The following is a 13,878-nucleotide window of genomic DNA, read 5'->3' as shown; positions in this document are numbered from 1 at the left end:
TATAAATAGCCCCCAATTTTTGCTCTGCCATAATTATTCCTTATTACGTTAGCAAAACAGACATTTCAATGTGAATCCTCCCCATTGATAAACTCAAATTAAGAATATAAAGTATAACACTGTAAAACTTTTGCCCTGATGTTAAAAGCCTTTCAGAAGGTTTTGAAATGTGTATTTCCCACTCCATCTTGGTTCCTGTGATATGCTCCAGCTGCCAGTGCTCCCAATCAGCAGTGTTCTGTTAAACCTCCACATTTTAGAAAAGTAGGTTTAATTTTTCACTAAATAATTATTTTTCCAGCATTGAATATATTACTCATTCTCTCCACATCAAGGACCTTGGAGACAAATTTAGAGCATTATATATAGGTTCTTTTAATATCATCTTTAAACAATTTTCAAGGTTGACAGCAGGGAATGTCAGCAAGGCAACTCTCATAAAAAAACCTTAAAATCTCCATTTGTCCATGTCAGAGCCTGAATCAGAAGCAGAATCAGGATTAGGGTAAAGCAAGGAAGCAGGGCTGTGCGAGTGCAGGGTTGTTAAAAAGGAAAAAATGGAAATTGCTTAAGAAAGTCATTGTTTTTGAGTGACAATAGCAGGTATACTCACCTAAGTACAACAGCAAATCTTTTAAAGAAAATCTCTATCCTATTTTCCTTGAAAACAACCATACTGAATACAGTTACAGAACTGAGCTATAATTTGGCTCATGCAGCAATCACAGGTCATTCTTTGCAGGACTTAAAATAGCTCAGTATTCAATTCCATAAGGACCATGTTTCTTTCCCATAGTAGAGTATGAGTAATTTTTAAGGTAGGTGAACATATAATAAAAGTTTTCTAGTTGTAGTGCATATGAACAAAATAACCACATGGATTTTATGGAAAATGTTCTAAAAAGATAAAGGTATAATGGAGAGATACCTCATTCAAACAGCTTAACATTATAAACGAGGCAAGTGAGAGCCATAGAAGCAAAGTAACATGGTAAAATTAACAAATAGAAAAACCTAAGCTGAAAGAGGAGGTATGGAGATTTTAAAAATAGTCGTGAAAGACAATAGTGATTGCTCATGATGTGAAGTACAAATAATTCAGGTTTTGAAAGAAATCATGTAAAATTTTAAACCTGTCATATTGTTTAAATCATTCCATGTCCTACAGGAATAACAGTAATAACTTGACTATATACTTTGTAGTGTCCTGAAAATGGTATGTTAAGTTTATAAATTGCAAAATAACCATCTTTTTAAAGTGGAACAGCATTCATCAGGGAATCGTTCACTTATGAAGAGGTCATCCAGACCTAGAGACAAGCTATTTTCTTTTGGTGAATAGAATATATTACCATTGCTATTATTTATCTCTTTGTTTTCAGGAATGCTTCACTACTTATTCCCATTATGATAAACTCTATTTCAGGCTTTTGTGTCTGATTTAAAACTCACTTGTATGGGGAGGGTCTATCACTATCCAAATACATTTGCAGGGCCCCATGGCTATAAATATGAATATATTTATACAAACCTATTTTGTTATAATAGGGCATTGGGCCTATTATAGGGCCTTGGGCCCTATGATAATAAAATAGGTATGTTATAGAACTATTATAACAAAATACGTTTGTATAAATATCTTACAGGATAATTATTTACAATTATTATAGGAAAATTATTTCTCATCTATATATCTAATAAAATAGCTGTGTTTTGAAGTTGGAGAACATCCCCATTCTGAAAAGGCACAGAGCCAAAAAGAAAAGAAGCTCATATTTTACTATATGGAAAAGGTAAAACAAAGAAGTGGTTGAAAAATTCATGTTCTATTTAAAGTCCTCTCATTCCAGAGTTATAGAATATAATTGATTTTATGTGATTATCAAGTATAAGCTCTCTTGGAAATTTTAGGTTGTAAAAATAGAAAGAGGCAAAGCTGTACTCATTAATAAAATAAAACATTTGATTAGCATATATTGATAAAATAAAATATTCATAATTGTAGTTTATTTTTTGTTGAATTTATTAATAATCTTTATATATATTTATATATGTATGGCTTTGAGCAACGACAAAAGAAATACTCTAACTCATCCCTGATCATACAGTTATTGTAAGAATCAGCTATTCTATTATCTTCCCAGCAGCGGAAAGACCAATCAATAATACATTTCTTTCTGTACAGATTAAAACTCCATACGTATGGGCTTCACTATGTACAGAGAAAAGAGGTCACTTTTCAACTAGCAATGGACCTTTATATTACAGGAATGTGAGTAATTTTTTTTCTTAATCTAACTATATATACATTCATAAATATATGTATATAATTTACCCTGTACCATTTTATTAGTTTAACATATAAACCTTAATTTTTTTGTCCATTCTATTACAAAGTGAATAAAAATTGTATGGTTGCACTGAAAGACCATGCAATTCAACTTTGCTTATGTTTCTCAATAGTGCTCAAAATAAAAAACCAAAAATTTATATGTATATAAAAATATTTCACTACCAAATCCATTAATCCTATCAAATGTAAACCTTTAATAATTTAAAGGACCAATACATAATCTTAATAAATTGAAGTTAATTCTCATATTTTAATAAAATAAAGGAGTTTTGTACTGATATGTAAATGGTCTTGCAGCTTTCCCATAGGTTCTAGGTAGACTGAACAACCCCTTTCTTACAACAGTATTCCTGACATGCCATCATATGTCACCAGCATATTGATCATTACATTACATTGACTAGCATTGTTGATTACTTCCACACAAGTTGGAATTTGTTTGAAATTAAACATAACAACTCCTTTTGGTATTATAGGTATCATATCTGCAAAAGGCATAACAGACAGCAAGGATCCACTTTAGAGTTTTTGCTTTTGTTTTTGTTTTCTGTCCTCAAGTCTATCTGCAGGCCCTGCCCCATATAATGTGTGATCTCTGTACGGTCTTAAATGTATTGCCAGTGTCAGAGATACTGGAGACCTCCACTTTAGGTCATGCTCTTAACTTGGGTTATTTACAGAAGCCGGTTTTTAGGAATCTTCCAATTGTGTTCCAGTCATACTCCACATGTGTGGGATGCATTAGGCACAAATGATTACTAAGGGAGTTCTTTGAGAAGAAGCAGGTGCTCACAGACCATGGAAAGAGTTAAGAAAACAGACAAACAATGCTCACAGACATTCAACTTTATCCCTGCTTTTTGTCACCATGTCTGTAGTATTTTCAACACATTAAAAATGACAAGCCTCCTATCTAAGGGCTACGTTAGTCACCACATGCCTTAAGGTTTACTAACCACTTAGTTACAATATACATAGAGCAAAATGTGGGTTCCCAAACAGACGTGATGCTATATTGAATTTATTTTTTAAAATGAACACCATAGTAAATTACCAGCTACAGTGAAGACACAGACCACACTTAACTCCAAATCAAGCTGTGTTTTACAAATAATTATTTAAATAATAATAATAGCAATAATGTTAAATAAAAGTGAAAACCTCACTTCTAGACTTAAGTCAGAGATCCAAGTCAGCCTTATACGAATTTTAAGATAGGCAATTAATGAATTGTTATGCTTTTCTAGAAACAAGAAATACTGTAAGCCTTTCCCTACAATGACTGATCTGAACCTATTTCCCCCCCCCCCCCCCCAGAAGCATGCAGGGACTATTTTCAGATGCTTAATTATGGCAAGAAGAAAGAAAAGTAATGATTTTTGGTGTAATACAAGCAATTTGTAGGTTCGAGCATACAATTTTGCATAAAACATTGCAGGTTAAAATAATATTGTAGGTTTCAAGCCATTGCATTACAATTGAATAATTCTCACAATCAGGTTTTGTAAAATTTAAAACTCTAAGTTTTGAAGTGAAGCAATAAAACTAAATTCTTAAACAATGACTTTTACCTTCATACAACACAGAATAGCTATTTTTATTTGGGTTGAAAAAGTTATTTACAACTAACATTGATCGAGTCTTGGTAAAAGTCCGATAACACATGAAGACAAATATTAATTTTCCCTCAGCTTGCTGAAAGATCGATGAACATGTTTGAGGTTAGTGATATTCTTAACAGTGGCAATGCTAGTCTCCTACGGTGGCCGAGCAAGCAGTGCATTCTTTAACCTAATTCAAAATTGAAAGCACCGACATACAATTTAGATCTATAAAATGGGATTTGTTATTTAATTCTCCATCATTAATGATTAACAATTTAGATGCAGAGACACAGCTAATGAAAGGAAGTTTGGATTGGTGCTATTTGCTAGCTCGTTTGAGTCGCCTTTTTAAAATCAGTTTTGTTTCCATTGAATCCAAGAACTCTTCATAAAATAGAGAAATATACATATCAAAGGACTTAAGTAAAAGTCGGTTAGAAATAAATAATCTTACAACAACATTTTAAATCCTTTAATGATTTAAAGAAAGGAAGACATGTAACACTGAATGCTAAACAGGTCTTTTGACCCTCTCTTGGGAATTTAGATATATATTTTATAGTATATGTATATATATTTTTACATTTCACGTGTAGGCCAGAGCTGTCTAAAATATCTCTTCATAATAGGCTAGAGGGATCTATCAGGAGATAGAATAAAATAAGATCTGAGTATAGTCTCAGTTTACGAGAGTATTTCTTTCTGCTTTGACAATCAGCAGGGATCATAAATTTGAAGCAAATCGTGGCTTTTCTGCGTCTGGGTCTGTGTTTAAGACTGAGGAAGATTCTCTCGGAAGAGCAGCTGCTGGTGGAGGGGGCGCCGGAGGGACTCCTCGGTTCGGGGGGATGGCTCCCGACGACATCTGTCGGAAGAGGGTGACGCGCTGCGGGACAGTGCTCCTGCCCCCTGCCTGAAGGCCCGTGCCGGGGACCGCCGTCACGGGTTGAGGAATGGAGGCCAGGGACTCGCCCACAGTGGGATGAGGTCTGGAAATCAGAGTGGACACCTCGTGGGGCAGCGAGGGCTGCGAGGCGGAGAGGGGCCTGACTTCCCGGGTCAGGTTGGTGTTGTGAAGCGCCTGCGTGCTCTTGTGCACTTCGTTTTTCGGCGTGGAGCTGCCGGGTGTCTGTGGCTGCGGGGACTGCTGCTGCGGCTGAGTCTGCGGCGCCTGGGACTGCGGGACCTGCTGCGGCGGCGGCTGCTGCATGAGTGACAGCTGGGAGGCCGTGGGCGAGGCATAGTGGAAAGTTCGCGCGGCCAGAGGGCTCTGTACCGGAGGGCTGCAGACCGCGGTGGTGTAGGAGCAGGGCGAGAGGATGGCCGACGGCTGGGGCGTCTGTGTGCTGGGACTGGGGGAATGCAGGTTGCTGTGAGACAGGCTGGTCGCTGTGTACACCGGTGGAGACTGTGTCCTCATGCGGGAGGTCGGGGTCGTAGTTGAGGGTGTAGAATTCAGGGTTGTCATTTGAGGATAATTGATGGGAGCGATTGCCTGCACCATCTCCCTGTCGTGTTTCACAATCTGCTTCAGGATCTCGTTCTCCTGATTGTTGAAAACACCGGTGTTCAGATCCTTCTGGAACTTTTGCAGAAGAATGGAGTTTTTCTTTCCTGTCAGCAAAAGAAAGATAGGCACTTAGAAAGCCTCCCACGACTGACGACAAGGCCAAGTGAGAGTGGCTCCTGCAAGCAGAAGTACAGCCGTGCTTCACAGGAGGGGCTTAAAAAGCCAAGCACTCACCTGATACCAACATGGCTCCTGCCCTTCACCCTTCCTGTATTTTATTTTTCTGGGAACTCTTACTTTCTACTCAAGTTTAAAGCCCTGCAATATGGCAAAGAGCCATTTTACGGAAGAAATGGAGATATTTAACATGAGGACCACCTTTAAGAATGGAGGAAGAAAGGGCTTTTGGATTAGGATGAGCTTGGAATCAACATTTGATTTTAAAGTTACTTTTTCAAGAAAAGACCGTGAAGATTAAAGAGAGAACATTTGAGCACTATGTGATAGGCACTCTACAAAAGACCTTAGGTAGTGGATTTTATGTACCCCTCAACCGTGTGAGATAGGTGTGTTCATAATCTCATTTTACCTTAAAGGAGATCAGGACATGAGAAGAGTAAGAAGAATGCTCAAGAAAACAAAGAAAACATGGTTGGCAGGTAACAGGGCCCAGCAAGACCATACACACAAAAAGGTGATTGTACATCCTTGCTGTGGAAAATGAACCAACTGCATCCGTCTCATCTGGGTGCTTTCTTGAAACTCAGCCTCCTGGGCCTGACTCCACTTGCTGAATCAGATGTTGAATTTTACTAAGATGCCCAGGTGATTCCCAAATGCAAATCTGAGGGGACTATATCAGGGCCTTTGCTTTCCACCCAGTGTTCTACACCAGTCATTCTCAATCCTAGCTGCATATTTTTCTTATCTCTGGAGCTTTGAAAAATACTAATGTCCATTTGTTCCCTACCAACTAAATCTAAATCATCAGAGTGGGGTCTGGATGTTAGTAGTTTAAAAGCAAATTTCCCTAGGGAATTCTTAAACGCAACCAAGATTGAGACCTGCTTTATGATCCTTCCTCTTCTGAATGGTTGTTGTGAGGACAAAGAGCATAGTGCATTGCAGGCTTTCAGTTCCCTTTAAGACCTCAGTAAAGTTTAGCTCTTCCTGCCATCAAATTCTGAGTGATTTGCAATACTAGACAGTCTGGCATAATAACAATTAGAATCAATAGTACATTGGAAGGCCGGGCGTGATGGCTCACACCTGTAATCCAAGCACTTTGGAGACCAAGGCAGGCAGATTACCTGAGGCCAGGAGTTCAAGACCAGCCTGACCAACATGGTGAAACCCCATCTTTAAAAATAAATAAATTAATTAAATTAAATTAAATTAAATTAAATTAAATTAAAAAAATAAATAGTAGCTTAGTAAAAGAAGGGGAAAGTAGTGACTTTTCTATGACATCATTAATACACTAATACCCAAGTGAATATAGTAACCAAAAAGTGAATCGATTTGAGATATTACTAAATAAAGTAACACATTAAAAGTAACAGAGTATATTTTTGAAAACAAATATATGTTGTAATTTCCTTGACAGCTGGGAATGCAATCATTTTAAATGACTGCCAAAATAAATAGTTACCTCTCTACTTGCAGACTGTCCTAATTTCCCAAAGAACAAAACTTCCTACATTAGTAATAAATATAAATGTGTATTTAGCATATTTGCTTAACTAACTGCAGCATACATCTATATGCAATAACCACAAAACTGAGCAGCATAATGTTTCTTTCTGATTATGTGACTAGTCAAAATATCTTAATCTAAGTATCTTTAACCTTAGAACAAATAATGTAGCTTTTAATATACTCTTACAATTATATAAAGATCAAAAATTCAATTTCTTAGTGTTTGCTTATTAGAATTTCATTGCCTGTATTGATTACAAACTATTTCATATAAACGTTTTAAAAATTAACTGCAGTAAGTTAGATGAAAGTGACGCTGTATCAGATTAACAGAAATTCTCTAGTGAAATATCCTGATTTTACCGTTTTCTCTAAGGATGTTTAGCTGGGTAGAAAAGAAGTAATTGCTTGGAAATTAGTCTCTGCTTCTAACATAAACACACACACACTACGAAGAGAAAAGTTATTTTCAAATTAAGTAAGGATGCTTCAGGAGTGTTTCCTTCTTTTGTGGGTATTATCTCCATGAATGAGTAGATCCTGTTAAATCTCTAAGATTTCAATGTGAATTTCCAATATATTTGTTATGTCTAATGATAATGTCTAAATACTACCTTTATTTCTTCTAATCTATTTTCAGATCTTTATGCAGTCTGTTGTCTTACTAATATAGAGAAAAAGGAAGATGAGAATGTGAAGTACAGAAAAAAAGCTGATGTAACAATTTATCAATCTAAAGTCCTTACCTTTAATAAGAATGAAGTAGTTGAGGTACCTCCTTGTTTATCACAAATGATCCCAGCCCCATCTTTTTGAGTTCATTTATTCCTTCCTCCCTTCCTACCTCTCTTCAATAAATATTCATTGTATACTAGGTACTGCGAATGTAATGGTGAATTAAACATGAGTTCTACCTTGACAAAGCTTAGCATCTTTAGAGCCAGTAATAAAAGTAGTGCTGTGTTGGGGAACTTCAGAGGCTATGGGAGTACATATCCAAGGAACTGGGCTTAGTAGGAAGTGGGAGGTCAGAGAAGGTTTGTAGAGAGAGGTGATGTCTAAACAGAGATAGGAAGGTTGAGTAGAGACAAGCTGGCAGTAAAAAGCAGAGAAGGGGAGGGTGGGCAAAGCTGGTTTAGGTGTTAAGAATGAATGCATCCTACCTTATGATATAACATAATGTTCCAGAATATCTAGGAAAGTTAGCAGCAAGCCAATCCAAGCTAACTTTACTATGGTAATTATGCAAATCTTCAAACAAGCATAACTAATAAGGCCTAATTTTTGTAAATATATATTTTTATTTGGTAGCAGAAAAGACTTTAAAATATGTTATTGTTTGCAAGGTAAAGCATCTAAGTAGGGCATTTCTAACAAGGCTTTTTTTTTTTTTTCTGCTTGAGTCTATATTACAAACGTTTTACTATGTCTGCTCAGACTAAGTTATGTGTGTAAGTTTTCAATTCCCAACATAAAAATAAAATATAAAGTTGACTCTGAAATACAAAAAATGTGATAAAATGTAGTTTGTAATATAGACTCATCACATTTTTAGTTCTATTTCAATGCTATCTAGAATTTTTATCATTGCTTTTTACCTGAAGATTCAAATTGTTTTGGCATCACTCGGGAAATCAGTTTGTTTAGCTAGCAAAAATAGATATTAATAAATAAACCCACAATACTTTGAAGAGATAGACAGGGACCCAGATCTTTCAAGAAATATGGCTACAGCTAATTGCTATTTCTACACAAATTAACAAGCAAGCTATAAACTGGCATTTGTTACTTTTTTTTTTTTTTTTTTTTTGAGGCAAGGTTTCACTCTCTCGCCCAGACGAGAATGCAGTGGTGCCACCTTGGCTCAGTGCAACCTCCGCCTCCCAACCTCAAGCAATTCTCCTGCCTCAGCCTCCCGAGTAGCTGGGTTTACAGGCACGTGCCACCAGGCCCAGATGATTTTTGTATTTTTAGTAGAGATGGGGTTTCACCATGTCGGCCAGGCTGGTCTCAAACTCCTGACCTCAAATGATACACCCGCCTTGGCCTCCCAAAGTGCTGGGAGTACAAGCATAAGCCACGACACCGACCACATTTGGAACTTATAATCACAAACTTATATTATTCCCCTAGATTCAAACTAAATTGTATATAAAGAAGACAGAAAACTAGAGTACCTATGCGATCTAGTCGGTCAATGGCAACTGTCTCAAAGGCTCTCCTCATCATTGGATATTCCTCCAGGACCTCGTTGAAATTGTCCACAGAAAGTGAGTAAAGACGACAATATGTATCCGCTCGAACGCTGGCGGTACGGCGTCCTTTGGTCAGCAAGCAAATCTCTATAAAAACAACAAAGAATGACTTGTTTGATCATTTTCTTTTAAAGCCTTAATGGCTTTCCACAACTTAAAACAAGTCTCATGGTGTGAAAAACCAATTATGAGCAGCATTTTCAATTTTATCAGCAAATTCCTTCTGACAATTAAAAGTATCTAACTGCCAATACTCAATCTTAAAATAATATTCTAAAAAAAAAAAAAAAAAAACCGTTGAGACTTTTGGTTTAAATCAAAGCTGAAACGCAGTATACCATATCCTTCCCACTCCAATTCCCTGAAATAAGAAATAAAAAAAGAACAAAAGAGATGCAGAAAAAGGAATAAAATGTCCATAAAGGAGTTGAAAACAGGAAGGGGTGATGATTAGAAAGAAGTTCTTATGAATTCTGGAAGGCAGAAAGCAGATGGTATAAACCAGACAGAAGCCAAAATGAGTCCAAACATTGGCTTAGAACGCCCTATGATCAAATAAAACTAGACCAGAAATTTAGATATATTATAGGCATGCCTAATGTAGTTTATATATTCCCAATGAGATCAGTATGAAGAACATGATATTCTGCATGTACAGAGGGACTTTCTATTTAAATGACTTTTAAGGGTAATTCCTTGCTGAAATTTAGATTTCCAAAATATGAGTAAACAAACATTTGCAAATTTGGATTTCATAACTGGCCAGCTGAAGCTATATAGTTATTAAGAGAGAATTTTCCATTTTGTTTTCCAAAAATTATTATTTGAACTACTGTAGGCTTTGATTATTTTTAATTTGGAAATAATTTAAACATTTGGCTTCAAAATAACAAATTTGAAAAAAAGAAATGATAGAAGTATTTTTACAATTTACGGTGACCTAACAAAAGGAAAAATGGTAAATATAATATTAAATATCTAAATTCACATTTGAGCTAATTTAAAGTTCTATTTATGTTGACAAACATTGTGAGTAAATCATGCTGTAGACACCATGTACTTGACCGATGTTAGAGATAAAAAGGAATAAAAAACATATCCACTTTTATAGGACATTCTGACTGCAAAAAAAAAAAAAGAAAACAAAAAACATTATCTTAATACAAAGTCAATTTGAACACAATCTGGTAAGAACAATGTCACATATATGCAAACTCTGAGAATACTTAGAAAAGGGCATGTGAACCAACCTGGGAAGACAGAGAGGATTTTAGGAAATGTCACCTAAACCATCAATTATGCTGTTGTTCATTTTGAGATTGCAGAGTGTGTTTGTTTGTCTGCATGTTTGTGTGCCTGCATTTGTCTGCATGTTTTTCAGCCTGAATGTGTGTGTGGGTTGTGTGTAGGCATTTGGTGTTTGTGTAGGAAAATAAATCTATTTGGGTCAATTTTAAAGAAAATTATCATACCAGGGAATTAACCTTTTCCTATAATATAAACAATGTAATGAAAAGACATATTTTGAATACTACTCCAAAATTAAATTCCTGTGTCACTGAAGTCGAATTCCATATTATTATAATTTATGATTGCCACATTATGGCAAACAAGCTAAGCGTCAGTTTCAAAATCTGAACATTACAAGTTATTGTCTAGAATGTTAAGTGAAGGAAGGCACGAGGAGCACATACTGTGTGATTCCATTCATGTAAAATAACCAGAAAATAAAAATCTGCAGAGACAGATAACACATTAGTGGTTGCCTGAGGCAAAAAATGGAAAAGGGAATTAACAGTAAGTGGGCAGAGGAATCTTATTCAGGTGATGAAAATGTTCTAAAACCTGAATTGTGGTGATGGTTTCATCACTTGGTAAATTTACTAAAAGATATTTAAATTGTACATTTTACTTTAAATTGATGAATTATTTGTGTAAAATATATTGCATTAAAGCTATACAAGGTGAAAAGAAAATTAGGTTTTTTTATATTTATACTTATTATATTTGCATTTGAATTTATTTTCTCTTTTCTGAACTCTCTCTTTACTCTGGAATCATTGTTTTATCTCTGTCTCTAGGTCTTTCTCTTGTGTGTTGAATGTTTTCTTTTGGTAATCTACTGGTGTCCATTCACATTTAAAGATAAAAACCCCAGTAATGTTAAAGAGTTTGTTTAATTTAGAGTTCTTCTTTAGGGTACAGGGAAGATATCTGAAAGAAATAGGTGAGGAGCTTGTCCTCAGATTTCTCTAAATCCAGGATGAGGAGGGCTTTACTCCAGGCCCCTGACATCTCTCTTAACTGTCCTAGTTCTCCTTGTCATTCAACTGCTTTATGCAAGAACCACTGTCATCTCCCCCCACCCCAAGATACATAGTTGGCTACAGACTATTCTGCAACATGGAGGGAGGGATGTCTCATACCTACCATCAGCATAAGTCACCCACTTTTTTGTTCTGTCTTCTGTGGTCCTGCTGTCTCTTAACTAATAGCCTGTTTAGTATTCTTCCAGGATACCTGCTCTCTCCTTGGCTCCTGTTCTCTGTACATATATTCCAAGTTCCCTCCGCTTTCCCTTCAAGGTTCATCAGGAACCGCCAGCATACATTTAACTACAGGCTACAGAATACCAGAGTAGCACTGGTTTATCCAATATATTAATGTCATTATATTATGAAACAAAATTTGGGAGTAGGCAAGGCCAGCATTGGTTCAGCACCTCAATCATGCCAAGGCAGTGTGCCAACAATACTTTGTTTGTGTTGTCCGTCTTCTCATGATCATAAGTTGATGGCAACAACAATACACATTCATATACTCACAGAACAGCCTCCCAAGTAGGAAGACAGGGAAAGATTTTCTTCCTACATTTCTTTCTTTTTTTTTCTTTTTTTTCTTTTTTTTCTATTGTGAAGGCAAAAGTTGTACTACAGGTCCCTATCTTACTTTCTTTAGCATTTTATTATCAGAACTGCATTGCGTGGCCAGCCTTATTGGGAAGAAGGATTTAAAACTGAAAATTTGTTAAATTGGAATAAGGTAACTACTGTTAGTGATTGAATTAGGTAAATACTGGTTTAATCCCTGAAGTTGTATATGATACTAGCCATGCAAGATTTTATTACAAGAAAGGGCACTGGATGCTGGCTAAGGAACCAATGTTATCTGACATTTCAATCATATCTATTTTCTGTCTTCTGGAAACTTGTCCCTCTGTCTCATCTCTTGGTTGCTCCCAAATAAAAATTCATGCATCTGGTTACTTTGTGGTTTGGGTTTATATTTTATTCTTTTACTATTGTTAATTGGGCCTCTGTAAAGGGAAAAGAAAAAGGCACATCCTGGGAATCATCTTAAATAAGAAATTTACTTTTGTCTTATGCTTGGAAATTACTTGGATTTATTTTTACAAAGAGCATGTGTTTATATATTACTTTTTATTTTAAAAACAAGTTTAAATATTAGAAACAAGACTATGGCTCTTTTCGGTATGCATAGTCATTTTAGAGATACGTTAAAAACAGATTTATTGCAGCATAGATATATGCTTATTCATATTTTTTTTAAACCATTATTTACAAATGATTTTCTGGCCTCTATCATCTGATGGTCTCATATAATGAATATATAACATATGTAGCATATGTTACATAGTATGGTACCCATTACTAAGCAATCATGGCTTGAATCAGTTAAATATTATCATTGGTAAGAAAATAAATTCTTCAAAGAGGATGCTTTTAAATACTGTTTAAGACCTACATGAATAAATGTGTACATGTGTTATGAGCTCTTAACTTAAAGGTTTCCTATATTGCTATCTCAGTAAAACTTAGATGTTATTGCTCAGCAAATCTTACCTTTTCATTAAATTTTGTTTAAAAGATAATGTGCTTATTTTACCTTTTATAATTTGTTGGATCAACACTGATATTCTAATTTGGTCTTTATGCCAGTTAATGATGTAGAGTGCTATTTGGGGTGTTTTCTGCAGCAGTAATGATTGGTTTCCTGCTGATTCAGGTACACACACACACACACACACACACACACACACACACACACACCAGTTGCTTGGGCTGTCTTAGGGATTCTTTAGTGTAGTATTGGCCTGGGAATTTGGGGTCCTGTGTTAGTCTCAAGTCAACTTGCTCTTGTCTGTGAGGATTAGACACATATTTATATTCTGTGGACTTTATTTATCAGTGAAATGTAAAACTCAATTATATCTCTACAGTTTTAATGTCATTAACTCTAACTAACTTAGATCTTATTCAACATTTTACCTCTAAAGTCTCATTAATCTTTATATCTCCAGTGCCTGCCTGACAAATAGTAGGTACTTAATGTCAGCTGACTTGAATCATTGAATCAAATAGCAACATGCTTGCCGAAATAAATGATTTAATCACCTACAAAAAAAACCCTTTGTATTTAATGTGACATTCCCCTATG

General features: G+C 35.6%; 1 protein-coding gene across 1 annotated transcript in view; it reads right to left on the bottom strand.

Moving 5' to 3' along the window:
- Window positions 1–350: 350 nt before the first annotated feature.
- The window catches only part of HCN1 (hyperpolarization activated cyclic nucleotide gated potassium channel 1), a 392,978-nt gene continuing 379,450 nt past the window's right edge, over window positions 351–13,878 (bottom strand). Inside the window, exons 7-8 of the mRNA XM_039467436.2 lie at window positions 9,343–9,507; window positions 351–5,571 (exon numbers count right to left, since the gene is read on the bottom strand). Coding sequence (XP_039323370.1) covers window positions 4,682–5,571; window positions 9,343–9,507 — 1,055 coding nt within the window. The 3' untranslated portion in view covers window positions 351–4,681. The remainder of the gene's footprint in view (window positions 5,572–9,342; window positions 9,508–13,878) is intronic.

The sequence above is a fragment of the Saimiri boliviensis genome, chromosome 1, assembly GCF_048565385.1.
Source record: "Saimiri boliviensis isolate mSaiBol1 chromosome 1, mSaiBol1.pri, whole genome shotgun sequence".
NCBI lineage: Eukaryota > Metazoa > Chordata > Mammalia > Primates > Cebidae > Saimiri > Saimiri boliviensis.
Note: the sequence above shows the minus strand (reverse complement) of the source record. Positions and strands in the feature narration are given on the sequence as shown.